The 26,281-nt window shown below is 44.7% G+C and overlaps 1 protein-coding gene across 3 annotated transcripts in view; it reads right to left on the bottom strand.

The window, feature by feature from the left end:
* The window catches only part of VIT (vitrin), a 116,898-nt gene that overhangs the window by 63,449 nt on the left and 27,168 nt on the right, over positions 1–26,281 (bottom strand). For all 3 annotated transcript variants that reach the window (XM_066266898.1, XM_066266895.1, XM_066266896.1), the window contains exons 3-5: positions 24,347–24,412; positions 8,327–8,483; positions 646–779 (exon numbers count right to left, since the gene is read on the bottom strand). In XM_066266898.1, the coding sequence (XP_066122995.1) occupies positions 646–779; positions 8,327–8,483; positions 24,347–24,412 (357 nt within the window). The remainder of the gene's footprint in view (positions 1–645; positions 780–8,326; positions 8,484–24,346; positions 24,413–26,281) is intronic.

Below are 26,281 nucleotides of genomic sequence, written 5' to 3'. Positions count from 1 at the left end.
GAAGCAATTATTAAATAAAAATATACCTCAAATAAAATGGTTGCTCAGAGCTCTAAGAGCCTATGTTCCTATCTATTCAGTTACCAGAAATCTCCAGAAATAACATTCTAGATATGAGACTCATTTGCCTGAATAAAAGGAGTAGTTAAGAAAAAACCCCCAAAGTTATTAAATGGAATCACTTAATTAGAAAGGGTGGTTGGGCTTACAGATAGCTGCAGCGTGTTTAAACTAATTGCAGCCTCTTAGTCTTTCCAGACTTTGCAGTGATTTATCATAATAATTATGATTCATTGTTTCATGATCCCATTATCCTAAGAACTAATGCTTCAGATTTTTATGAAATGAGGTGAGCCATGAATGAAAACTAACAGCGCGTTAGAAAGATCACATTTTGTCCCATGAGGTCACTTAACACAAGTACCTGGGTGTACCCATTGCCCCAGTGTGTGGGCGTACCTGAGACGATGAAGGACTCTCTCCACCGTGACAGGGGCAAGGACTGGACGCCGTTGGAATGACTCCCTTTATTGCTCCAGTGTGTGGGCGTACCTGAGACGATGAAGGACTCTCTCCACCGTGACAGGGGTAAGGACTGGACGCCGTTGGAATGACTCCCTTTATTGCCCCAGTGTGTGGGCGTACCTGAGACGATGAAGGACTCTCTCCACCGTGACAGGGGCAAGGACTGGACGCCGTTGGAATGACTCCCTTTATAGCCAGACTGTCCAGCTACTTTCTGAACAAGTATTCTCCCTCCTGAATTATCGAGTACACCACTAGGAAGAGAAAAAAAAAATTTTTTTTAAAGAAGTAACAATAAAAATATTGTTTGATGTGATCAAAAGTATCAAACCCGTCTTTATTTAGAGATAATCGTAAAGAAGTGAGATGAAGAAAAGTTTTCCCTAGACCTGCAGCCCACCCCCAAGGACCTCCCTCCCTCACCTGGCCCTGCAGCCCACCCCCAAGGACCACCCTCCCTCACCTGGCCCTGCAGCCCACCCCCAAGGACCACCCTCCCTCACCTGGCCCTGCAACCCACCCCCAAGGACCACCCTCCCTCACCTGGCCCTGCAGCCCACCCCCAAGGACCACCCTCCCTCACCTGGCCCTGCAGCCCACCCCCAAGGACCACCCTCCCTCACCTGGCCCTGCAACCCACCCCCAAGGACCACCCTCCCTCACCTGGCCCTGCAGCCCACCCCCAAGGACCTCCCTCCCTCACCTGGCCCTGCAGCCCACCTCCCAGCCCAGAAGTCCTCCTTTTGCTCACTGCAGGGCTGGACTGTTCAGTCAGGGACTTCTCTTTGCTACCATGCCTCAAGTTCCTTTTCCTTGGTTTCCTTATTCCCACTAATTCTTTTAAGTAAAATCTCTTTCCTGACAATTTCCATTTTGGTTTTGTGACATCACAGAATGATTCCAGTTATTTCAAGGGCTGTGATATGATGGTTTTTAAAAGCAAATTATTCTTTTTATTTTGGACCAGGGAAAGAAGGTGTACCACTGAATAAAACTAATTAAAAAAAAGTCCTCAGAGACCGGAATTGTGTATTTAATTGTTAGGATTTAGAAGCTTTTTGACCTGATGTGCTGAAACGGACATATCTACCTGTCCCTCCCATTGGAGGCAGAGTCTCCATTCCGGTCCCAGAATTTCACATTCACATTGTCATTTTCTTGCTCCAGAGATTAAAATGGCCTTTTTAGGGTGTCTGTAATCTATGCACAGGGGAGCTAAAAAGTACTTAGATTTGTCCTTCTCAATATCCTTGCTTCCCTCCAGGAAAGAGAATTGCCATTTCCTGCTCTCCCACCTTATAGTGAGTCAACAACTTTTTTTTTTTTCCTAAACAGGCAAAGTCAATTTTAATAATATATTTAATCTAAATTTCTAAAATATTATCAGTTCAACTTGTATGATTGTAAAAATAATCAATGGGATATATATATATATATATATATATATATATATATATTTTTTTTTTTTTTTTTTTTTACAGAGACAGAGCGAAAGTCAGAGAGAGGGATAGATAGGAACAGACAGACAGGAATGGAGAGAGATGCGAAGCATCAATCAGCAGTTTTTTGTTGCGACACCTTAGTTGTTCATTGATTGCTTTCTCATATGTGCCTTGACCATGGGCCTTTAGCAGACTGAGTAACCCTTTGCTCAAGCCAGTGACCTTGGGTCCAAACTGGTGAGCTTTGCTCAAGCCAGATGAGCCCGCGCTCAAGCTGGCAACCCCGGGGTCTTGAACCTGGGTCCTTCCGCATCCCAGTCCGACGCTCTATCCACTGTGCCACCGCCTGGTCAGGCTCAATGGGATATTTGACATTGATTTTCTTTTTACAAAATCTTTAAAGTCCAGTATCCTATTTGTACAGCACACAACAATTCGGATGCCACAGTTCAGTGCCCAGTAGCCGCCTGCCCTGGATGCCAGTTCCAGATAATCACGGGTGCCACTCTTCAAACTTCCATAACCTTAGCCACGCTCTTGCTTTCATCCCTCCTGCTGTTCAAAGCAAGCCTCCCCACCCCCACCCCCGGGGGTTTCCTGGTTCTCCTGCCATCGTGGGGTTGGGGCCCAAACAAGTTGTCTCTTTCCTGTCTTCAGTGTTTCTCTCCAATATCTATTTTCCTCAGCCTTCACATATACCCGGGTCTCCAATCCTGAAAATGTCTGTTTTATACCAATCCCCCCTTTTCCTCATGCTGCCACCTCCTGGCATAATTCCCTTTCCCTGTGTCCTATTCTTTACTGTGTACTGATCCCTCAAAACCCTGAAGCTTGACTTGCATCTCTAGCACTCTGCTGAAACTGTCAACAACGTTCAGTACTCAAGTTCTCCATGACCCAGAAGAAGAGAAAGTAATAATACCTGACCTGGAGAAAGAGATAATAATACTTGACCTATAAAGCACTAAATTGCTGTAAAATTATCCTCATAGAGCAGTGATTTTCAATTGGTGCACCACAAGAATTTTTAAACTTACAATACCTGACTATCTAGTCAGGGGCACTGCCCTTTTGTCCCTTAGCCCAGTGGTCCCCAACCTTTTTTGGGCCACGGACCGGTTTAATGTCAGAAAATATTTTCACAAACCAGCCTTTAGGGTGGGAAGGATAAATGTATCACGTGACTGAGACAAGCGTCAAGAGTGAGTCTTAGACGGATGTAGCAGAGGGAATCTGGTCATTTTTAAAAAATAAAACATCATTCAGACTTAAATATAAATAAAACAGAAATAATGTAAGTTATTTATTCTTTCTCTGCGGACCGGATACCAAATTTATTCTTTCTCTGCAGACCGGGGGTTGGGGACCACTGCCTTAGATTGTCACATAAAAAACTGACAACAACCAACACTACACTAGCTATCTATTGGTGTGAACAAATTCAAACTATACTTACCTTTTTTTTTCTCAGATTGGCAGAAAAAATATATATTTTTTGGTGTGCCACAGAATTTTAATAATTAGTTTATATTGCCGTGAGCTGGAGAGGGTTGAAAGTCACCGCCATATATGGTATCTCCCTGGGTTCCTCAGCAGACCAATGAGTTGTGATGTGGAGGGAACACAGTTACTCTCAGTTCATAGAAATGCGTTTAAACTGGTTGAGTGACTCCAGATTTTGTAACTAGTCAGTTGCAAGGTAGGGATTTGAACCCAGGTCTAACTGACCTGGAATCCTGAGTCTGTCCCACTTTGGTCATAGTTGCCTCTTAGGGTTCAAAACACAGGTACGAGCCGGCTCCTCACATCTTTGTGACCCTGCCCTGTCTTCTCAGGAGCTCCCAGCTACAGCCAGGCTGGTCTCAGCTCCCCTGACAGACCACACGACCCTCACTCACCTGGCTCGGTTCAAGCTGCTCTCTTTGCTCTGGAGGGCCTGTTCCCACTTCTGTCCTCCTCAGTCCCAACATCTCCTTCCCCACAGAGATTCAGGCAGGACTTGGCTAGGCCCCTTCCTAATAACGCCTTAACATCCCATCTCACAATTGAGACTCTGATTATATTTGATCTTGTGCTACTTCCTAAAAATTTCTGTGTGTGTTTGTGTGTGTGTCAGAGACAGAGGGAGAGACAGAGAGAGGGACAGATAGGGACAGACAGACAGGAAGGGAGAGGGATGAGAAGCATCAATTCTTCATTGTGACTCCTTAGTTGTTCATTGATTGCTTTCTCATATGTGCCTTGACCAGGGGGTGAGGAGGGTTATAACAGAGTGAGTGACCTCTTGCTCAAGCCAGCGACCTTGGGCTCAATCTGGTGAGCCTTGCTCAAACCTGATGAGCCCACGCTCAAGCTGGGGACCTCAGGATTTCAAACCTGGGTCCTCTGTGTCCCAGTATGACGCTCTATCCACTGCGCTACGGCCTGGTTAGGCTCCCAAAAATTTCTTAAGTTAATTTTGTCTCCCAAGCAGATCGAACATGTTCATAGGGGAAGGTTGTCTCCCAAGCAGATGGAACATGTTCATAGGGGAAGGACCATGTCTTATGCTTCTGTTTCCGAAGGCCTGTCCACGGTGTGTGGGCTCTGCTTTCCCAAGCCGACTGTTAAGCTTTTGGGGTTGTGGGAGCTGGTTTGAAGTCAGACATGATGGGCATATTTTTACCACAAAAAATCGGTGTATCAGCAACCCCAACCTTTTTGTAGAGCCAGTTGTTAAATATTTACCAACACACCCCTGGTGTAGGTGGAAAAGTCTAATTAAAACAAAAGATCTCATGGTTACTTTACTTATAATTAATAGGAAAGATAAAAATTACTTTCGGCTTTTTATTTTCCCCCAGAGAAGTTATTCCGCCATTGGGTTTATATTCCATTATATTGCGGAAGCGCGTGGAAGCGCGCGCACGCGCACGCGCACACCGGCTCTGGTTTAGGTCAGAGCACTTGCTGCTGAGCTCTCCCCAGGCTGTTTGGGAGGCACGTGGAGGGCCCCGGGGCTCTCACGCTGGACCTGGCTGCTGATACCCCTTGTGAAGGTTATGTAAGAAAAGCCAGCCTTTGGGAAAGGTGCAGATGTAGACCTGTTGTGTTCTCGTGAGCGACTCTGGTTGTAGAAGAGAGGGACGCCTCATCTTGTGGGTGTAGCTGGGGGACACGGGTGCCGCCAAAGGGCAGATCCTGGGGGAGTCAGTGGTCTGTGCACTACAGGAGGCGACACAGCCCGAGGAGGAGATACGGGCCGGGCCAGAGAGCGTGAAAGAAGTAGTGGTTTTGCTTATGAAGCAGATGGGGGCAGAGACATGATAATGTGGAGAATTTATATAAGTATGACCGCATTTGTATCTTTACTCAGCTGATGGCACTTCATGTAGATTGTCTGAAAGGGCAAATTCAGTTCCACGTCTTCGTGTTTCTCAGATGTCCTCTACGATTCTGAACATGGTCTTGAGGTTTTTCATCTCCCAGACCCCTCTACCAGGGACTGGGATAAGCGGAGGGTCAGCTTCCTGGCTCAGAAGAAGGCGACCGCCCAACACTAGGCCAGCTCTGGGTGGTTTCACTTCTCATGGAGCTCATCTGGTTAGAAACTAGCAGGAAGAGGGCTCTCTCTGCATGGAGGTGGCCGCTTTAGTGCCCATTCCCAGAGAAGTCACCCCTCTCCCCAGCACTTTGTCCCACTTTAAATATAGGGCTTAGGCCTGACCTGTGGTGGCGCAGTGGATGGGGCGTCAGCCTGGAACACTGAGGTTGCTGGTTTGAAACCCTGGGCTTGCCCAGTCAAGGCACATATGGGACCTGATGCTTCCTGCTCCTCCCCCCTTCTCTCTCTCTTACTCCTTCTCTCTTCTCTAAAATGAATAAATAAAAGTCTTTTTTTTAAAAATAGAGCTTAGTTCAGGACAAGACTGAGCCAAAGTACGGTGCTGAGAGATGTCCATTATCCCTTTGGTTTGAAAGTGTCAAGGAATCACTCATAAGACATCTGATTTTGATATATTATATGAATATTAAATTCTTGAATCTGAATATTAAGTCTGAATTTCTAAACCAACGAATGCTTTCTCCAGTTTTCCCATTCTGACTGGGGGGGACTCTGGCAGGTTGATGATAGGTGGTCCCTCACGCACTTCCTACTTTTGTTGTCTGCCTTAAATCCTGCCTTCTGAAAATAGACTCCTTCGGTTGTGAAAAGCCAAACTCATTGTATTGGAAAAACCTATCTGTTCTTCCTGAAGACCTCTATCCATTTGCCCTCTGAACAGATACTATTCCACCATATAGTATCCTGCTCCATCAGAGACTGGGCCAGAAGCTGCAATGGCACTCGGTTGCTCAAGCAGCACAGCTTGCTCTTCTGAAACATTCCAGCTGGTCTCGGCTCCTGTACCCTCGTTGATGTTCTTTCCAGCAAGTTCTTAGACTCCAACCCAGATGCCGGGGTTCCTGAGTTCTGGTCCTTGTCAGTGCCCTTCTTAGTTTCTCCCCAGGGTGTGTTCATCCAGCATAAAGCCTTTGCCAGCTCTTCATGCTCCGAAGTCCAAATCCTCCTCACGTTCTCACTTTGTACATTAAGCAGTGCTGGGACCCTCTGTTTTTATGCAAATGTATCACCTGGGCTCTGGGCTGGAAGTCATGAACATGAGTTCTAACCCTAAATGTGCAGCTGACTAGCAATTTAACTAACTTCCCTAGGCCTCAGTTCCTCTGCTAACAAATGGAGAGGCTAACGGCAGCCTCCAGGGTTGAGATGCTGCTACAAGGAGAGAATCACAGTGTGTGAGGGATTACTGCCGTTATGATGACATCTTTGGTGAGGTCAGGTTAACTCTTTTGGCTCTGTCCTGCATAGGAACCATGGAAAGGCAAGACAGTGAGTGCCAGCCAGTGCCAGAGGAAGCCAGTGCCAACCATCTCGGATCACAGTTGGAAAAATATCTGCAGCCTTAAGACAGGCTTGGCCTCTGCAACAGTGTCTACATGGAAATAGAACAGAGCGTGCAGACGTGGTGAAGCTATATGGGTGTGCCCATGTGCATGTAGGGATGAAAGTGAGCGTGTGCATGTGTGTGAATATGCGTGTGAGGCATGCACATGTGTTTGTGCACATGTATGTAGATTTGTATATCTCTTTCCTTTTTGCATGAAATTGACTTCAGAGTGAAAGCTAAATATTTTTATTCCATAGTCTGGAGTTAAGAAACAACTTTTAGTGTAGTTTCTCTTTAATATTCCACTACTTATCCTTAATTGAGCAGTCATAGTCCTGCTAATATTGAAAAACCAGTGTAGTTCATCCCTCTGCAGCGGTGGGGAAAAGAGGAGTACGGCCAACAAAACCTGCTAGAAATTTTTCAATCTTGTTTGACACATAGATTTTTTTTTTCTTACTGCTTCTCCAAATTTCAGAGAAGCTAGAGATCTTGAAAAGGAATGAATTTTACATCTTCTCCCCTCTTTCTGGCAGAGATACAACTGAACAACCAACTGACTGGTGTGCAAGTAAGGGAAAGGGAAAAGATACCAGAGCCTGAATAATTCAGGAGCTTCATCCAGTACCCAGTCTCCGAGCGCTGGCTCAAAGCAGTGCTGAGCGGTGGTTTGAATCTCCACGCGGATGCTAAATTTTAATAGTGTGGCTTTAGGAAAGCTATTCAACTTCTCTTCATCCCTAAGGTGTGGATAGCAGTAGTAGATACGGCACAGGGGAATTGTGAGGTTTAAATAAGATAACAGAGGTGAGGTGCTTGACACCTACCCATTACCGTTGTTATCAAAGATACGAAGTAAACATACATCGCCTGTGTTTTGACTCCAAGCCTAAGGAAAGGAGGTATGAGGATCCTGTGCAGGTTAGTTTTCCTGTTCTCATTAAGGCAGCGACTTACTCCAAAGCGTCCATGCCTCCTGCCCTCCTGCCTGGATCTCAAACCAGCCGCTGACCCGGCAGTACCACTCTCCCTCACCTTTTATCTCAGGCCATCGCCATTTCTTCTCCAATCTTCTGGGCCTCCTTAGTCCCATCCCTAGTATTTCCTTGCTCAGCACATCCAGGTAGGAAAAAAAAATGCTTTACATCATCAAGAACCTTGGTTTCCTTGTCACAAACATGAGAGGGTAGAATCCTCCTCCCATCTTCATGAGGTGTCAAGAGAAGTCAGTCCTGCTCTCCACAGAGCACCGTGAAAGGATTTTCAGGACCACGCACGGCTCTGCAGAGTCCCATGGGACAGGGTTGCCGGATGAAATACAGCATGCTCAGTTAAACTTGTACTATTGTTTGCTAAATCAGGTAAGCCTGCCCTGGCTCCCTGCCTACACCCTGATTGCTGGTTGTTAAGCAGCTCAGTGTTACCCACCTGTGAACCGCCGCTGCACACACACTGGAATAGGACGCGTAGACGTCCGTGCCGTAAACGTGGTATTTGGGGTCTTGGCATCCTGCCGGACATTTCACAACAAACTCAGGATTGATTATCTTTCCAGCTTTGACATCACAGTTGATCTGAGGCACAGCTGAGAATATAAAATGAGATCAAAATTATACCTTGTGGTAACAGCTTATATATATAGGGTGACTCTGTTAGGTCAGTACTGTTCATTTAGTTAATCTCTAAAAGCCAGAACCAGGACTGACCCTAGATCCCCTCCGTAGAATGAAACCAAAGACGTAATAAATCAGGACATTTCTCCGACCAAACAACGAAGACCATCCATTGCATTTAACCATCCAGACCAAAAACAAAAGGCTCATTCCTGTGCTTATCTGGGCAATCAATTAATGAAAGAGCACTGTGGGGAAAGATCCGCTCCCTGTGACCAGAAATACCATCTGGATTCAACGGCTGGAGAGCCGTGGTTTTTCAGACGCTCTGGAGCTAGCCCAGGGAAGGAGAAAACTCTCAGACAACCTTACAGGGGGAAGGAAAGCTACCCCAGGAAGGGCAAACCAGGAAGCAGGGGAAGGAAAGCTACCCCAGGAAGGGCAAACCAGGAAGCAGGGGCCTCGGGTCAGGATGGCTGGGACCGGGCTGGCCACTGCGGCAGAGGCGCTGTGCTGCAGGCTGACGGGAGGACTGCGATTGGTGGGGCCAGGCCAGGCGAAGGCGGCTTGAGTGCTTCTGTTCTGTGTGGGATGGTAGGTTTTTGGAGAGGAGAGATAGAAAGTGAACGTGATCTTTTTGTCTTGGTCCTAGAGGATGGGTCCTGGATCCATGGTCAAGACGGGAGTGATCTTTTCTTATCTGGCCTCAACACTTGGTAGAAAGCTGGGAAGTCCCTGCTGAGCACCCAGGAGAAGCTCATTCGTTTTTTCCTCCCTCCTTTCTGGCTCTGTGACTGCAGTCATTCAGTAGGCGAGTCTTCTGGAGCTCGAAGCCTGCCTAGGGGTGCGGTAGATACAAGGAAGTATGGCAGTACCTACAAGGAAGTGCGGCTGCATCTTCTCTGAAAAAGATTTCCCTTACAAAACTCCTGAAGGAAAAGGTCTTGATGACACACTATACTGATGCCCTTCAAGCTGAGAATGTATTTCGTCCTGGGCTCTACTTTTTAGAAGGGACTCTGAAACTTGAGTTCGAAGAGTAAGCAGGCTCAGGAGAGGTCTGGAAATGACCAGATGTGAGGATGGCCGGTAGAAATGGGTGGTCTGGTCCTAAGAAGGAGAGAATCGGGAGACCAGTGATAATTGTCTTCACAAGTAGAACTGTGTGTGCTGTGACACCGGAGAGCTGAGTTAGAACTGAAGGGTGGACTTTCTATGGAAGCAAGTTTGGCCAAGAGGAAATTTCCTAGTAATAGAATTTGCCCTTGAAGGGATGGGCTGCCCCAGGAGCAGTGACAGGGCTGGAAGCACGCAGCAGGGACTGAGCAGTTGAAGAGGAGATTTCCACGCTGGGCGGGGGCTAGCAAGAAAGCCCCACCCAGGGCCAGGAGTCTGTGATTACGTACATGTACATGGAATCAGGATCTCTGCCAGGCCACCCACCCTCTAACTGGGTTACTGAGATGGTCTCCGAGTTGTTAATGGCTTCCAGCTGTATCCAAAACGCACACGCGTTCTTGTTAACCCTTACATACCTGAACGGAGCAGAGCTGCATTTTATTCAGACTGGAGAGAGCTGAAGTTAGTTTCTTAAACACCCCTCCCAGACAGTCTTTGCCACTCAGGGCCGGGCCAGCCTGGAAGTCCTTCTCCTGGGAGCCTCGGGGCTGAGTCTGATCACAGGCTAAAACAATTTGTGGTCTACATTAAGAAGTGGAGCGCTGTGCTTAAAACAGTTTTGTGGTTTCATTCTTCCCACCACAGGTTGCCTCCTCTCCTAAGTTATTTCCTTTTTATCTTTCAGTCTTTTCAACCCTGATACTCAAGGCTGCATTTACTATTTTGAATATTAGAGTATTTTTTTTAAAGGCAATTTGGGGGCTGAAGATGACGGTGCAGTGTCTCCTTAAATTAGTTAAGTTGTTGGATCCCTGGGTGTGACTGGAGGCGCTCAGCTTGCCTCCTTTCTCCAGAGCGCTGCCCCACACTCCCAAAAGCATCCCCTCCCTTAGATGGAAACAACAGGAAGACATTCTTTCTTGGTTCTTGTTTATTTGAAATAGGAGGTGACCAGCTCTATGAACTGAGGTTCAATTTGGATGTAGCTTTGGCTCCCTACAATTTTGGATCTCCTGGCAGGACAACCCACGTCTTCTGAAGCTGAGTAAATGCCTATCTCTAGAAGCTTCCTGTGTGAGTTTTATAGAACGATTCAATCTATTGAAAGACTTTAGGGTGCACACAGCCCATGCAATGGGATTTTCCATGAAGTAGTTGGTTTAAAAAGGGGGAAAATGTCACATGGGACTATTTTGCTTCCTGCTAATCAGTTCCCCCACCTCTTCCTCTTCCTTTAAGGGACACTCATTTTTTTTTTTTTTTTAAGAAATAACTTACATTATTTCCACTTTATTTATTTATTTATTTTTAATTCATTTTAGAAAGGAGAGAGAGAGAGAGAGAAGGGGGGAGGAGCAGGAAGCATCAACTCCCATATGTGCCTTGACCAGGCAAGCCCAGGGTTTCGAACCAGCGACCTCAGCATTTCCAGGTCGATGCTTTATCCACTGCGCCACCACAGGTCAGGCAAGGGACACTCATTTTTGTTTGTTTGTTTTTGTTTTGTTTTGTTTGCACATAGGCCTGCGACGTACCTTAAATAAGATCTGTTTTATCTGTACCCAATTGGATCAGCAAGACTGACCGATCAACTTGTCCCACAGGGAGGAAGAATGCGACCAAGCTCATAAGCTCATGTCCTTGGGAAAACAAGGTGCAATGGCAAAGTGTAGCTAAGGGTCAAATATCTATTAAATCTGTACAGAGAGTCAAGCTGAAGAGAGTGAACTAATTAAAAATTTCAGGGTTATTGCAAAAAAAAAAAAAAAAAAGACAAAACCTGGAAATTGTAATGTCTGAATTCAACTGGGAAGAAGCAGCCTTTTGCATCTTCTGGGTGGCTCATCTCTGAGTATGTGCAAGCCATGGTGTGTGTCTGTCTTTCTCTTTCTTTCTTTCTCTCTCTCTCTCTCTTTCTTTCTTTTGACAGAGACAGACAGAGAGAAGGACAGATAGGGACAAACATGAAGGGAGAGAGATGAGAAGCATCAATTCTTCATTGCGGCATCTTAATTGTTCATTGATTGCTTTTTCATATGTGCCTTGATCAAGGAGCTACAGCAGAGTGGGTGACTCTTTGCTCAAGCCAGCAACCTTGGGTTCAGGCCAGTGACCTTAGGCTTCAAGCCAGTGACCTTTGGGCTTGAGCCAGCAACCATGGAGTCATGTCTATAATCCCATGCTCAAGCCAGTGACCCCACACTCAAGCTGGTGAGCCTACGCTCAACCGGATGAGCCCACGCTTGAGCTGGCGACCTCAGGGTTTTGAACCTGGGTCCTCCACGTCCCAGTCTGACACTCTATCCACTGTGCCACTGCCTGGTCAGGCTGAAATGACTTATCTTTGCATTTCTTCTGAATACTTATGAGCTGTTCCATTGTTTAGCTTAGATTTTCTTTTTTCTCTTTCTTTCTCTTTTGTTGTTTAGGTTCCTTTTCTATCCCCCTGTACCTTTTTCTGGGTTTCATCTCGAAAGTGCAGAAATAAGCCTTCCTTAAGCAGACAAGTCAAAATTAAGGCAGCTCAAGAAGTATCATCCCCAGGCCTGAAGGGAGCAGGGAGACATTCAGTGAATGCCAAAATAGAGAGTCGGGTGCTGGGGGATGCTGCGTCCTCACTGTTAACCTCAGTGAGGATATATTCAGAAGCCATGGAGAGGTTTACTCCCAGGAACATTTGGAGAAACAGGAAGAGAAACTCTTGCATTCTTTTCTGAGTGGACAGTTACTAATGGCAGTGAGGGAACCCTGGGCTAAAGTCACAGAGATCCTGGGGCAGCCCAGAACTACTTCCCAGGAGCCTCTGCACAGGGACCTGTTCCTTGGCCAAGGGCTTTGCTTCTTCCTCATATGATTCCTTAAGGTGACCGCGACTTCCCTGGTCATGGTCAGTTTCATGACAGAGCTCACATTGGAGCATCTCAGAATCTGCCAAGGAATCTTTCCAGTGGCTCTTGGTACCAGCCACGGGGAAAAGAGAAGACCCGCTTGCAACCCAGATGGTTAGAACTGTCGGATAACCTTCAGATGCTACTCACTGAGATAATGTGTCTATCACATTAATCTCAGAGGGTTCCTGGGAAAAACGGGTACTGTCTGAGTCACTAGTGTCATGAGACATTGGGATCTTAGAGGAGAACTGCAAAGGTTTCTCTTTCTGCACTGGATCTCCTGCCTGGTCTAGTAACAGAGTGATTACTGGGTGATGTCACATGCAATCACTTGATGTAGCGAGTCAAATCAAATTGGATACTCTACTTCTTATTTGCCATTCATCTTTTCAGTGATCCCAAGCAAGCCACACTGCTTCTGGAAAACAGATTTCCTAATCAATTTGAGAAGACCATTGTTTGCCTGTTGGGCATTAACGAGGAAGAGTTATTATAACATAAAAGCACTTATGCATAAACAGTTTTGATATTAAATAGTTTTTCTGGACTATGGTATTCAACTAGAGTCAAATCCTATTTTAAGAGAACTGCACAAACATTAGATTAACAAAATAGAAATGACCATTAAATAAAATTGAGAAACAAATGCTTCCTTCTTCTTGATCCTGACCCTCTCAAGTGACCAGATCATGTTAATTCTTCCTTTGTAGTGATATCTTTTTTTTTTTTTTTTTTTTTTAATGTTTTTTCTGAAGCTGGAAACGGGGAGAGACAGTCAGACAGACTCCCGCATGCGCCTGACGGGGATCTACCCGGCACACCCACCAGGGGCGACGCTCTGCCCACCAGGGGGCGATGTTCTGCCCCTCCGGGGCGTCGCTCTGCCGTGACCAGAGCCACTCTAGCGCCTGGGGCAGAGGCCAAGGAGCCATCCCCAGTGCCCGGGCCATCTTTGCTCCAATGGAACCTTGGCTGCGGGAGGGGAAGAGAGAGACAGAGAGGAAGGGGGGGGTGGAGAAGCAAATGGGCGCTTCTCCTATGTGCCCTGGCTGGGAATCGAACCCGGGTCCCCCGCACGCCAGGGCCACCGCTCCACCGCTGAGCCAACCGGCCAGGGCCTGTAGTGACATCTTTTGCAAAGCAATCTTCTCCATTTTTTCTTAAGCAGTCTGTGATCACTTTGATTCAACCAAAGTAGAATAAAAAACCATCAATAGCTTTGCGCTGCCTTAAGGAAAAATTCTAGAATCCTTGAGGCCTTTCCACAGTCCCCTCCATGGAACTTGCCAGTGGTAGTTTTCAAATGAATGTTATCTTGCAGACTTTGGCTTGTATCATTTCTCATACCTGGAACCCTTTTTCCTTCCATGTGTTTAAATGATACTACTTTTTCAATGTCTCAGTTCCAGTTATTTCTTCACTCATCTACTAGAATATATACTCCATGAGGGCAAGGATTTTTGTCTGCTGCTCAACAGAATGTCTGCTGAACAACTGAATGAGTGAAACCAACCCATTAGCAAGTCCGGTTGGTTTTAGTACAAGGTCTGCTATTTCTCTCTTCCTCCACCTTGATCCCAGTTACTGCTACAGTCGTGCTGTCCATTGCCATATCACAGTTCACTTTTTTGCGGTCTCACTGTATTACAGATTTTAAAATTGAATTTATCTAATTTTGTATCACGAATTTTTCGCTGTATCATGGGATTTTGTGGTATATAGATATTTTTATATATTTTAATTATTTTTGCGGTAAAATAAACATTTTCTAGCCTAAAAAATTGAAAAGGTTAAGAGTGTAGGGAGGGCCTGACCTCTGGTGGCGCAGTGGATAAAGCATTGACCTGGGAACATTGAGGTTGCCGGTTCAAAACCCTGCACTTGTCTGGTCAAGGCATATATGGGAGTTGATGCTTCCTGCTCCTCCCCCCTTTCTCTCTCTCTCTCTCTCTCTTCCTCTCCCTCCCTCCTCTCTTAAATAAATAAAAATAAATTCTTAAAAAAAAAAAAAAGAGTGTAGGGAGGATTTATAAAGCCTTAAAATATTTATAAATAATAAAATAAATATAAGGTCACTACTTCACGGATTTTCACCTCTCATGGGGAGTGCTGGAACCTAAGCCCCACAATAGATAGATGAGGGATCACTGTATTTCCTGTTTCAACTATTAACACTATAGCCTCTTGTCTTGTCTTCTTCCTTCCATGTGACATAGCCTTTGCCCCAGTCCTTTCTCCATTAAACAGCCAACGTGATGCTTTTAACACTGTAATCAGATTTCATCATTCTCCTGCTTACATACCCCTCATTGGCTTTCTACTGTCCTCAGGATAATGTGCAAGCTCTTTAAGATGGTTTTTAGGACCTTAAAGGATTAGGTCCCTAAATTCCCCTCTACTTAATCCCCTAATAATGTTACTTGGATGAAGAAAGGGTGCCAGCCAGCAAAAGCCTGGAAGAAAGACCTTCCAAGCAGAAGGAAGAGCCTGGGAAAAAACTCTGATGTGAGAACGGGGTTGGTGGTCAGAGAACATGAAGGAAGCTGTGTACCCAGAGCACAGAATGTGTAAGAGAGAGAGGTTCGTGGTAAGATCTTGGGGGTCAGTGTGGACCAAATCACATGAGGACTAGACCAATTAATAATACTACTGTGACCAAAAGATCAACAATTGTTTTTGCTAGAACTCTTCAAGGCTGCACAATATTCTTTGCAGAAGAAATTTCTTGACGAGCCTACTTGGTATAGAGGCCAAGCTTCCAATGGCCTGATGTAAACAGAACTGTTCAGAGAGTCAAGGAGAAGAATCTGCCTGTAAAATGGGCTTGTGATGCAGGAGAGCGAGTGGGTAGGGCATGAGATGGGAAAAGAGAGGGTGAGGGTGGAATGAGGTGCTGGTGGAAGATCTTGTATTCCACAAGGTGACTTCTTTTGCTCTTTGAAAATTCAGTAAAGGCACCAGCATGTGATTAAATGTTCATTCAAGGGAAGTTTCCTTTTTTCTTTTCTTTTTCTTTCTTTTTTGTATTTTTCTGAAGTGAGAAGTAGGGAAGCAGACAGACTCCCGTATGAGCCCTACCAAGATCCACCTGGCATGCCCACCAGGGGGCGATGCTCCATTGCAACCGGAGCCATTCTAGCACCTGGGGCAGAGGCCGTGCAGCCATCTTCAGTGCCCGGGCCAACTTGCTCCAATGGAGCCTTGGCTGTGGGAGGGGAAGAGAGAGATAGAGAGAAAGGAGAGGGGGAAGGGTGAAGAAGCAGACGGTTGCCTCTCTTATGTGCCCTTGGCGGGGACTCGAACCCGGGACTTCCATATACCAGGCCGATGCTCTACCACTGAGCCCACTCACCGGGGCTGAAGGGAAGTTTCTTTGAGGAGTTGACAAAGTAGCTGAGTCACAAGGCAGAGCAGGACAGAAGGCCGTGGGACATAGGAAGGGCTTGGTAGATCAAATTGAGAGTATATTTCAGATTCTCCAGAAATCATGGGGAGAGCTCCAGACTTTTAAAAGGATTATAGAATTAGTATTTACACATAGACATCATGACATCTGAGGAGCCATGGTGGCCAGGCTAAGACTGGAATGACATCACAGAGCTATAGCTTTGGTCGAGTCTAACACCATATTGTATTCTTGCCTGAGCCAAGCCTTTGCCGAGAAGATGTGCAGCATTGGGGGATAAAGACATATTTGCCCTTGGTCATTAAAGGTTCCTCTTATATATAAAGAATATATATAAGAAGGGTTGGGAAACACAAAGGACGTGACGGAAATAGCTGATAAAGACAAACCTGGTAAAGGGCACTGGCCTCAGCAGATTGTCTCCAAGCCCAAGCTTTAAGCACTTCAAAGAGTGGGTCAAGACTGGGCCTTATACCCAGTGTTTTCGTCAGGTTTGGGAAAATACCCACACTCCATGGTAGGACAGTGATGGAGTGATTGGATAACAGTGGTTAACTTTTCTGCAGCGACATAGTTTTTGGACTGCTGCAGAAGTTTGTGACTCTAAAAATAACCTGTTTTTAATTTACAAAGGACTGTAATACATTTTTTTCTCACTTGACCCTTAGAGAACCCTGAGAGACATACTGTCCTCAGTTTCTAGAGAGGTAAGTGACTTGCTCAAGCTCAGGTACCCATCAAGTGGCAGATCCAGGCTCTCAACTCAGATCCTCTAACTCTAAACCCAGAGCTTTGCCAGCTCTCCCTGGCTGCCTCTTCCAGAACTGAAGAGAAGATGCTGAACTGTGCTTCCCTGGTCTGATGCCACAAGGCTTTTCTGAATTGAAGATCACTGATAACCACCAGTGGGTGAATGCGGGATGTCTTACAAATAGCCTGTGTGTATGACTGTGTTAGTGCATTTGTGTGTGTGTGTGTGTGTGTGTGTGTGTGCGCGCGCGCGCGCGCATGCCCATCTGCACATTTATCCCAAATACCTGAAAGACAACTCTTCTAGCGTACTTTTTCTTACATTTTTGTTATTTCGGAGAATTGCTAGGGCAGAGTTTACTTAACTAAACATCTGCAATACTGAGAGAGTCCGCCTCCCTTCTCACCCACACGACTGAACTAGAAAGTTAATCCTCTTGCGTTTTCATGGTCTAAGAGAAGGCACACTCAAATCTGTGTGGAGAGCACACTGGTGTTGGCACTAGATGTCTAAGGAGCAGGCAGACACTGACGATTACTTACAAGTTGCTATAGCTAACAACATGTGAGCCTATTCAAGAAGCCGCATGCCTATTATACCCAAATACTACAACCACCGAGCTGTATATCTATCTCTTCATCAGTGTCCAATACCCAAAATAACCAAGTTCCAGAATAGTGACCTTGACATGCCTGAGGCAGGACCTCTGGGAATCATCCATCCTTTCAAGGTTGATTGCAAAAATCTTTCCATGCCTTACACAGTATTAAGGTTAATTTATTGGAGAGCACTATGTGAATTAAATGTTGTACATTTCACCCTAGGTTAAGACTATTTCAACAGACTGCAATATAATGAAAATATAGATATTTCAGAATGTTTCTTCACTGCCTGTGGAGAATGTCTTGCTTTTATTTATCTTGTGATTGTTGTCTTCATCATCTAGATTTTCTGCTCAGAAAACTGAGTCCCCACACTCTAAAGAATGGAGAAGAACAAAGCTTCTCAGACTGGCACTGCCTGGTCCAAACCCACCTTCCAGCTGCATTTCCCACGACCCCACAATGCTTCAACAAAACCACTCCACTCACTATTTACTGTGATCATCTTCCACTTGCTTCCCGTGATATCTGGGCTTAGTCCACCTAGAGAGCCCTCCCACCTACCTCTGCTTTTGAAATTCTACTTATTTTCCATGCCCTTGCTTGGATGCTCTTTCATGAAACCAGGATGAATCCAATTGTAGTTTATAGTGGTCTATTGTTGTTCATTTGTCCATCCATCCAACAAATACCTAATGAGCATAAAGCATTTCCTCATGGTGCTTTTGGTTTGGTTGGGAAGACAGACCATATTAAAAAAGATCTCATAATAGCCCTGGCCGATTTGCTCAGTAGTAGAGCATCGGCCTGGTGTGCAGGAGTCCTGGGTTTGATTCCCGGTCAGGGCACACAGGAGAGGCGCCCATCTGCTTCTCCACCCCTCCCCCTTTCCTTCCTCTCTGTCTCTCTCTTCCCCTCCCACAGCCAAGGCTCCATTGGAGCAAAGTTGGCCCGGGCACTGAGGATGGCTCTGTGGCCTCTGCCTCAGGTGCTAGAACAGCTCTGGTTGCAACAGAGTGACGCCCCAGATGGGCAGAGCCTCGCCTCCTGGTGGGCGTGCCGGGTGGATCTCGGTTGGGCACATGTGGGAGTCTGTCTGACTGCCTCCCCATTTCCAACTTCAGAAAAATACAATAAAAAAAGATCTTATAATAATGTGTGATAGGCGTATAGCCAAGGGAGTGTAGCATGTACAGGAGTCATCCAAGCTAGTGTGTGTGTGTGTGTGTGTGTGTGTGTGTGTGTGTGTTGGCAATGGAAGTTGGTTCCAGGAAGGCTTTCCTTTACATACATTTATCTTATATGAGATCAGATGCTCACTGAAGTTGGAGACTGTGCAGGATGGACAGCCAGTAATGTGATGAATGGAGTTAATCATTATGGCTCTCACCTGTGTAACGCTGTCTCTTCCGAATCCACTTTGGACTAAAGCCATTGCTTCTGGGGTTCTTCCGGGAATTCCTTTCAAGTAGGAAAGCTATAGAGATTTTACAATTTAACAGGTTTTTCCTGTCTAGCACAGACACTGCCAGGCAGGAATTGTTCTAGAGTCATTGGTTGACATAATTTATGTGAAAACATTTGACAGGTCTATTACAGTATGTGCTAAGAGGCTCCTGACTTGGAGTAGGACATTTTCTGAATGTGTAATTTACACATAAATGAAGTCAGTTCTTAAAATTCATAAGGTTAGGAGCAGAGTGTTATGAACACACCTAAACCCGTCAATCGCTATTTGTTGCCTTCAGCAATTAAGGGAAAGGCAGCCACATTTTGGTCATCGGTTAGACGTTGTTTGAGTAGGTTTGTGCTGACTAGACCTACCACTGAGATGCCTCTGTGTAAGGTCAGGTCTATGGCTCCAAAACATCGGAAAATGAGATCCTTGAAAAAATCACCTTTAGCCTGGCCAGTGGTGGTGCAGTAGATAAAGCGTCGACCTGGAACACTGAGGTCACGGTCTTGAAACCCGGGGCTTGGCTGATCAAGGCATATATGGGAGTTGATGCTTCCTGCTCCTCCCTCCTCTCTCTCTCTCTCTCTCTCTCTCTCTTTCTCTCTCTCTCTTTCTCTCTCTCTCTCTTTCTCCCTCTACCGTCTCTAAAATGAATAAATAAAATTTTTAAAAATCACCTCTAAAACTTGATAAAACTTTTATTTTGTACAGTGAGGTAAACTTTTCCATGTACTGTACATCAGGTTAGTTTATTAAGACGTTAATTTATGTTTATTCTTATTGTACTTTTCCCCTTTATTATTTTAAGAAGGTAGCCAGGCTGTCAAGTTCTCAGGGGACCTCCCTGAATGTCTAGATTGCACAAGGCATCCCGGGAAGGAGGAAGTCCCTGTCATGATGGAATTTCCCATTTTTAGCCCCTGGCAATCGGCAGGTTGGATTCAGACTTGATTTGATTTAGAAAATAAGGTGACGTGATAAACCCAGGGTGATGGAGTAAAATGATACCTGATACAACGTGTATGTGAACATGAAACATTAGCTTGGAGTGAGTGGTCATATACCGGTGGGAGGAGTAGAGTTGTAAGAATGCATCCCATATATTTTTTTCTTCTTTGCGTCTTCCTTTGTAAAACCCCCATGCTGGATTATTTTAAACATATGCTACCTGCTGGGTCCAAAGGAGATAAACAATGGCCGTGAGGGCCACTGGAGGCCATGGTGGCCATGAGCAGACCAAGACATGGACAAAAGGAAAAAATGATGAGAAGAAAGAGAAGAGGAAGTAGGGAGGGAAAAGACCACAGTAATCCTGTGCGTAGGCAGAATAGATACCCTGGCATGGCGTATGGCCTCAGGCCAAGCCAAGGAAAGATACTCATCCTGGTTCCTCCTTTTCCGTTTTCACTGACATCTGCTTTATTTCCTATTCAGTTAACCCTTGCTCATCCAACACCTTCATCTACCTCAAGGCAACAGGTACTTCATTCCTTGGTCTGGGCTCACTAGAAAAAGTGTCTGGAATTGAACCTCACATGGACCTGAGTTTCAAATCTGGCTCTGCTAACTGGTTGGACCCTAACTTGGGCACTAGATCTTTAAGAGTTGAGAGCAGTGCCACATGTGTATTAGGCATCAGTCAACTGTCTACTGACCCAAGCTCTCAAGTTGCCTCCTCCTTGTTATTTTACCTTCAGTCCTCTGGGTCATGTGGACTTTTAGCCTTGAACAAACACTGGTGAAAATGGAGGGCTGGCTAGAGGAGAGGTCAGAGGGCACTGAGAGAACCTGTGCACACTAACGTTTGCACTCCTATTGTCCAGCTGCCTCTTAGAACCACTGACCTAGTCCAAGAGATTTGCTTAAAGGCCTGATTTTATGGCTTTACTTTTCTGCTTCAAACTCTTCAGTAGCTCCTTGTAAGCTATATTTTGAGGTGTCAACTATAAGAATAAAATGATCTGTAAATACTTACCTCCAGAAGGAGTCAGAGGTGTATAGCTATATTAGAGACAATTGTGAGGCGTGTGCATTTATTGCTTAAGGGGACAAGAGAAGTTGTAATTGTTTTTCACTTTGCTGTATAAATTTGTGTGAAAAAAAAATTTAAGTGAGAGGAGGGGAGATAGACGGATTCCTGCATGTGCCCCAACCAGGATCCACTGGAGACCCTTGTCTACGGCCAATGATCTACCCATCTGATGCCATGCTTGCAACCAAGCTATTTTTAGCAGTGAAACAGAGGCTCCATGGAGCCATCCTCAGTGCCCAGGCCTGATGTGCTCAAATCAATTAAGCCATGGCTGTGGGAGGAGAAGAGAGAAATAGAGAAAGGGTGGGGAGAAGCAGATGATCACCTCTCCTGTGTGCCCTGACTGGGAATCGAATCCAAGACTTCTACACACTGGGTTGATGCTCTACCACTGAGAAAACTGGCCAGGGCCTGTGTGAAATTTTTGATAGACATTTTCATCCCACTTGTACATGGGTATAAATCTATAATGCTTGCTCATTAATACATTGTGTTCTCTTTCTTCTGTCTTTATATGTTGGTACAAAGGAGGTTTTGTTGTTGTTGGCAGGATTGTTTTATTTCCCTAACACAACCCTATATACTTTATTCTTCTCTGAACCACTGTGCCAACATAGACTGATGCAATTAGATTAACCCCCACCAGGAGTGTGGGATCAACTAGGAGACATTGTCTGCATAGAGAGGGGGGAGGACACATGAGTCAGACACAGAGAAGCAGAGGAGATGTGATTCCTGAGGTCTTTACATCTGGGGACAGTCCCAATGAGTTCTAGCTCTCCTCCTTGCCTTGGCTTCTGTAACCTACCCCATGTCCTTCCCAACTCCCCTTTATTGCTTAAGCAATTTATTGGATTTCTGCTGATTGCATCCAAAATAACCTGCACTGAGATACTCCCACAGCCTTCATGATGAAGTCCAGATTCATGGACACAGTAACAAAGATCTTCAGGATCTGGTGCCTGCTTACCCCTCCATTTCCTATCTCAACACATGTACCTGCTACTCTATATTTCAGTCACATTTGGTTGCTATTTAAGCTCTTTCTGCTCTTCAGGACTTGGGCATGCTTTTTCCTCTCCGCTTACAACACTCATTTCTCCTTATTGGTTGGCTAATTCCTGTTTGGCCTTCAGATAGCAGTGTAGGGTGTGTAACTTTCTTCAGGGAGTTCCCCCAGATACACAGCTTCTTCTCCGTATTCTCAGAGGACCTTTAGCTCCTGAGTCCTAGCACTTACGTAAGACATCATAATTGCTTGGTGCCTTGTATTTCTTCTTCCTTAGATTTTTATTTTATTTTATTTTTTGACAGAGACAGAGAGAGCCAGAGAGAGGAATAGATAGGGACAGACAGGAATGGAGAGAGATGAGAGGCATCAATTATCAGTTTTTCGTTGTGGCACCTTAGTTGTTCATTGATTGCTTTCTCATATGTGCCTTCAGCAGACTGAGTAACCCCTTGCTTGAGCCAGTGACCTTGGGTCCAAGCTGGTGAGCTTTTGCTCAAACCAGATGAGCCCACGCTCAAGCTGGTGACCTCGGGGTCCCAAACCTGGGTCTTCTGCATCCCAGTTTGACACTCTATCCACTGCACCACTGCCAGGTCAAGCCTTCCCTAGATTTTGAGCTCTGTTAGGGCAAAGACCTAGTCTTCATTGCTATTGTCTCTGGGTGTATAAATACAGTGCCTGGTACTTGGCTGGCACCTGATACATGCTTGTCATATAAATGCATGATGTGCCTCCCTTGTCGTCAGCCACTTACCCCAATGGCAGATTGACAACACTGAGTAGAAAAAAAAGAAAATTACTTTGGCCTCAAGCTATAGACTGTACTTTGGAAATACTCCAGAGGTAAAGAATCAGATATCGCCATGGTTTGGGAATATCATATTACCTTCACTGTCTCTCCCCTACCCTTATTTAATGATTGTGCCAGAGTTTCTAATTAGAGAGAAAGGCCTCATGCACTTATTGATTCAAATGTGCTGCATCGCTAGGGAGATTTTGAGAGTAAGGATAGAATTTAGCGTATCAGAAATTCAATCCATTTGAGATCTCTCAAAGAGGTTTGCCCTTGGGTCATGTAGCACAGACTTTCATAGTCACTGAAAACTGTTGTCATGGTAATCATGGAACTTCGCATGATTTCTTATATGCGTTAATGAAGATACTGGAAACAACCCAAAGGAGTTTATACTTGGGTGTGCATTTGTCTCCATATTAACCCAATCATTGTTTTGAATGCACATCTGCCCCTGGGCCGATTCTCTTGGCTCTTGGTCCTGACAGGAATAAATAAACAACTGATTCCTTTTTAGTATTTCGGGCTAAGAGGCTGGATGGCTGCCCTTTTAGTCTCATTTCAACAGGAAATCCCACATGGAAGGTTTAAAGGAGAAGAAGAAGGAAAAAATGAATGGTGTGTGAAGCAAATCTCTCTCTCTTTCACTTCAAATTATCAATGTTGCTGACTTCAAGACTTTGAGATGTAATCCCTATGAAGAGATTTCAGTTGTAGGAAGCACACGACATTGATTCCATCTAAAGCCTTCCTTTTATAGTCCTTTCTATGTATACTTAACTCAAGCCTCTGTCAAGTCCACAGATGTAGAGCCAGGTACCTCAGTGTGTTCACGACATTTGAGTGTAAAATTTCCCATCTGTCCTGTCCTGCTCATTTTTCCATATCTGTTCTCCTCTCTTTCCTTGTAATGCAGATGTTTGAAATCAAGGCGGTTCCCATTTTCCCTTTAATGATAGACAGTGGTATTTAGGTAGAAGTGGTGGATTTTACTTTCTGGACCCATCTTTAAAAGCAGTGGATCTGTGCCTTTCTTCATCCCTTCCTAATGACTGAAATGTGAACATGATGGACAGAGCTGGGCTAGCCATTGTAGACAATGAGTTGGGAATCTCATTGAGAAAAGTAGAATAACAAGATGGAGGAGTCTGGCTCCTTGAAGACTGTGAAGCTTCCCTAAAATTCCAGAATGACTATGTTCATAGGAGAGAGAAAGAAATTCCTGTCTTATTGAAGCAACTGTTATTTTGGATTTTCTGTTATCTTAATTGATATACCACCCAAAATGAAATTGATCCTTCCTCTTTCCATGATTGAGAGTAAAACCTCATGGACTTGTCTGGGACAATTACCTTCTGATTCCAGGCCATGCTGGTAGGTGGGCAGGTTTGCTGGACCTTTGCCTTAGCCAGACTGAATTTTCTAGGATGAGGAATTGAGATGTCATTCTAATGACAGGAAAATACCTACCCAGCTCAGTCATAGGAGACAGTGTTGCCTGGTCTTTGTACATGTACTTTGAATTTTTCTAGTGTAATGGAAACACCTAAACTTTCACCCTAAACTCAGGACTCCTATCTCAATGCTTTCTGGAATGGAGTAGGTGAGAGATAAGAATCATTACTAATTAGTCTGAGTGTAGAGTAATTGCGATAAGGAGGAAAAAAATCCAACAACCAAAACAACCTTCCAAATTACCTAAACAAGTGTAACAACTCCTCCTCAATGGGAGACACAAGCCTTGTGTCAGTGAGGAATTACACTTTTACTTACTGAATTTAGGCCTTTTCGTCTTCTTTGTCATTTCTTTATTTGAGTGTATTCCAGTCACCAGCAAAACTACATGAAGAAAGTACAAAATAACTGATCAATGTCATTTCACCCAAATACTTTTTTTTGACTCTGATATTTGCTTTGATCACATTTTAAAGTTTTCTCATTTGTGAAATTAATTTCCCCTTATATTAAGGCTAGCAATTAAGATATCTTTTGTATACTTAGCCTCTGTTGAGAAAGTTCTTTCAGAAATAACTTTTGGATGCCTATCCTTTGCGTTGCTGTCTTTACCTTTCATCACACCAATCCTACCATCTCCGTTTTGCAAAGGAAGGTATGGGATATGAAATTCTGTTTGGTCCCAGGAATGAATGATAGAGGTAGATGAGCACCCAGACCCTTCTTGTGTTCTTTCTTCCGTGTCACACCGAGTTTCCAAACGGCTGGAGAATGGCATGCTCATGTGTGCGTGCGTGTACACCTCTGCACGTGTGTGCATGTGTATGCAGGTGTGGCAGAGGGCGGGGTGAATGGGGGGGATATATAAAAAGTCCCAGAGATGGGCTGTCTGGGAAAGGAAGACAAGGAAAAAGGCTGAGGGATAGAGAGAGACTGGCCATAAGGCCTGAGTGTCCCCAGGTGGTCCTTCTAGCAGCACAGGGTTCTACCCCCCCCCCCCCCCCGCCAGGCCAACTGCAGATAGCTGAGCTTCCTCCTTAGAAGCAGAGTCAGAACCTCAGATAATATCTGGACACTGTTCTCCTTCAGGAAGTGCGGGAATGAGGGTAGAAGGGGGACCTTTTATCCTTTTTAATTTAAAGTCACACCAGTTTGAGCCTTGTGTTTTTAAAAAATCACATTGACCGTTTTTTTTCTTATTACCAAATCAATACATGTTCCTTGTAGAAAAATATAAAAAACAAACCCCACAAAAAGCAGTACAGAGAATATGGATGAGCGCAAAAGTATAATTTCAGTCATTTTCTGTATGGATATACGTAATTCATGTGAGTACTTTTAAACAAATATTTGATCATGCTCACATTGTTTATACATTTTTTAGAACTTATTTCTTCTTTAGGATATATACAGATTTTTTTTTTGTCATCCAATGTTACTCTTACAATAATTTTAACTGCCTGTGACTGTATGTAGTTGTATGCATATATCATAATTTAGCCAATTTCCAATTTAACACAAGTAGCTCCATCTTTGCACTGATCCATTATCATTTCCCTAAACTAAATCTCCAAGTAGGATTCCTTGTCTAAAAGCTATACCACTTAAATTTTTGATTTACATTACGAAATTTTTTATTGGTGAAACGCTCACTTCTCTGTGCGTATACCAGTTCTACCAGCCGACAGAAAGGCAATGTTTTTCCTTCTAAAGCACTGGTCAGTTCTCCAGGCTTCTTTCCTCTTGGGGCATTCTCTCGCCTTCCCCACCCAAAGGCGGTACTGCTTTAACTGACCTCGCTATCAGCCACTTTTCTGAGAAACCCACTTTCTGGATAAGGTTGGGACTTTGGAGGTGAACACAGGCAATAGAGTAATTGAAATAGATATTTTACTTCCTAGTGTATATGGTTTTTTTTTTTTAACAGAACACAGAGGCTTGATTTATGCATAAATGGGCTTAGAAACTCTTAAATTGGAACTACCTTTAAAATGAAAAGTGCCAATGTAATCAAGTGTTTGTCATGAAAACTTTTTTATTTATCTTATGATTCTCTAGCTCTCTGTGCCAATGATGCAGCCGCTGACTTCTCCCCCGTCTTGACTGCTGGCATTAGCTGAGACGGAGACAGCTGACATACCACATCCTGTAAGGACAGGAACATGAAAGCGAATTCAGTGAGAACCCAAAGTCCAGCCAAGCAGAATGAAGGCAGACATTTTTTTAGGTGTTATTTACTTCTGGGGTTTGGGT

This window comes from Saccopteryx bilineata, chromosome 3 (genome assembly GCF_036850765.1).
Source record: "Saccopteryx bilineata isolate mSacBil1 chromosome 3, mSacBil1_pri_phased_curated, whole genome shotgun sequence".
Lineage (NCBI taxonomy): Eukaryota > Metazoa > Chordata > Mammalia > Chiroptera > Emballonuridae > Saccopteryx > Saccopteryx bilineata.
The sequence above is the reverse complement of the archived record's forward strand: the minus strand, read 5'-3'. Positions and strand labels throughout refer to the sequence as shown.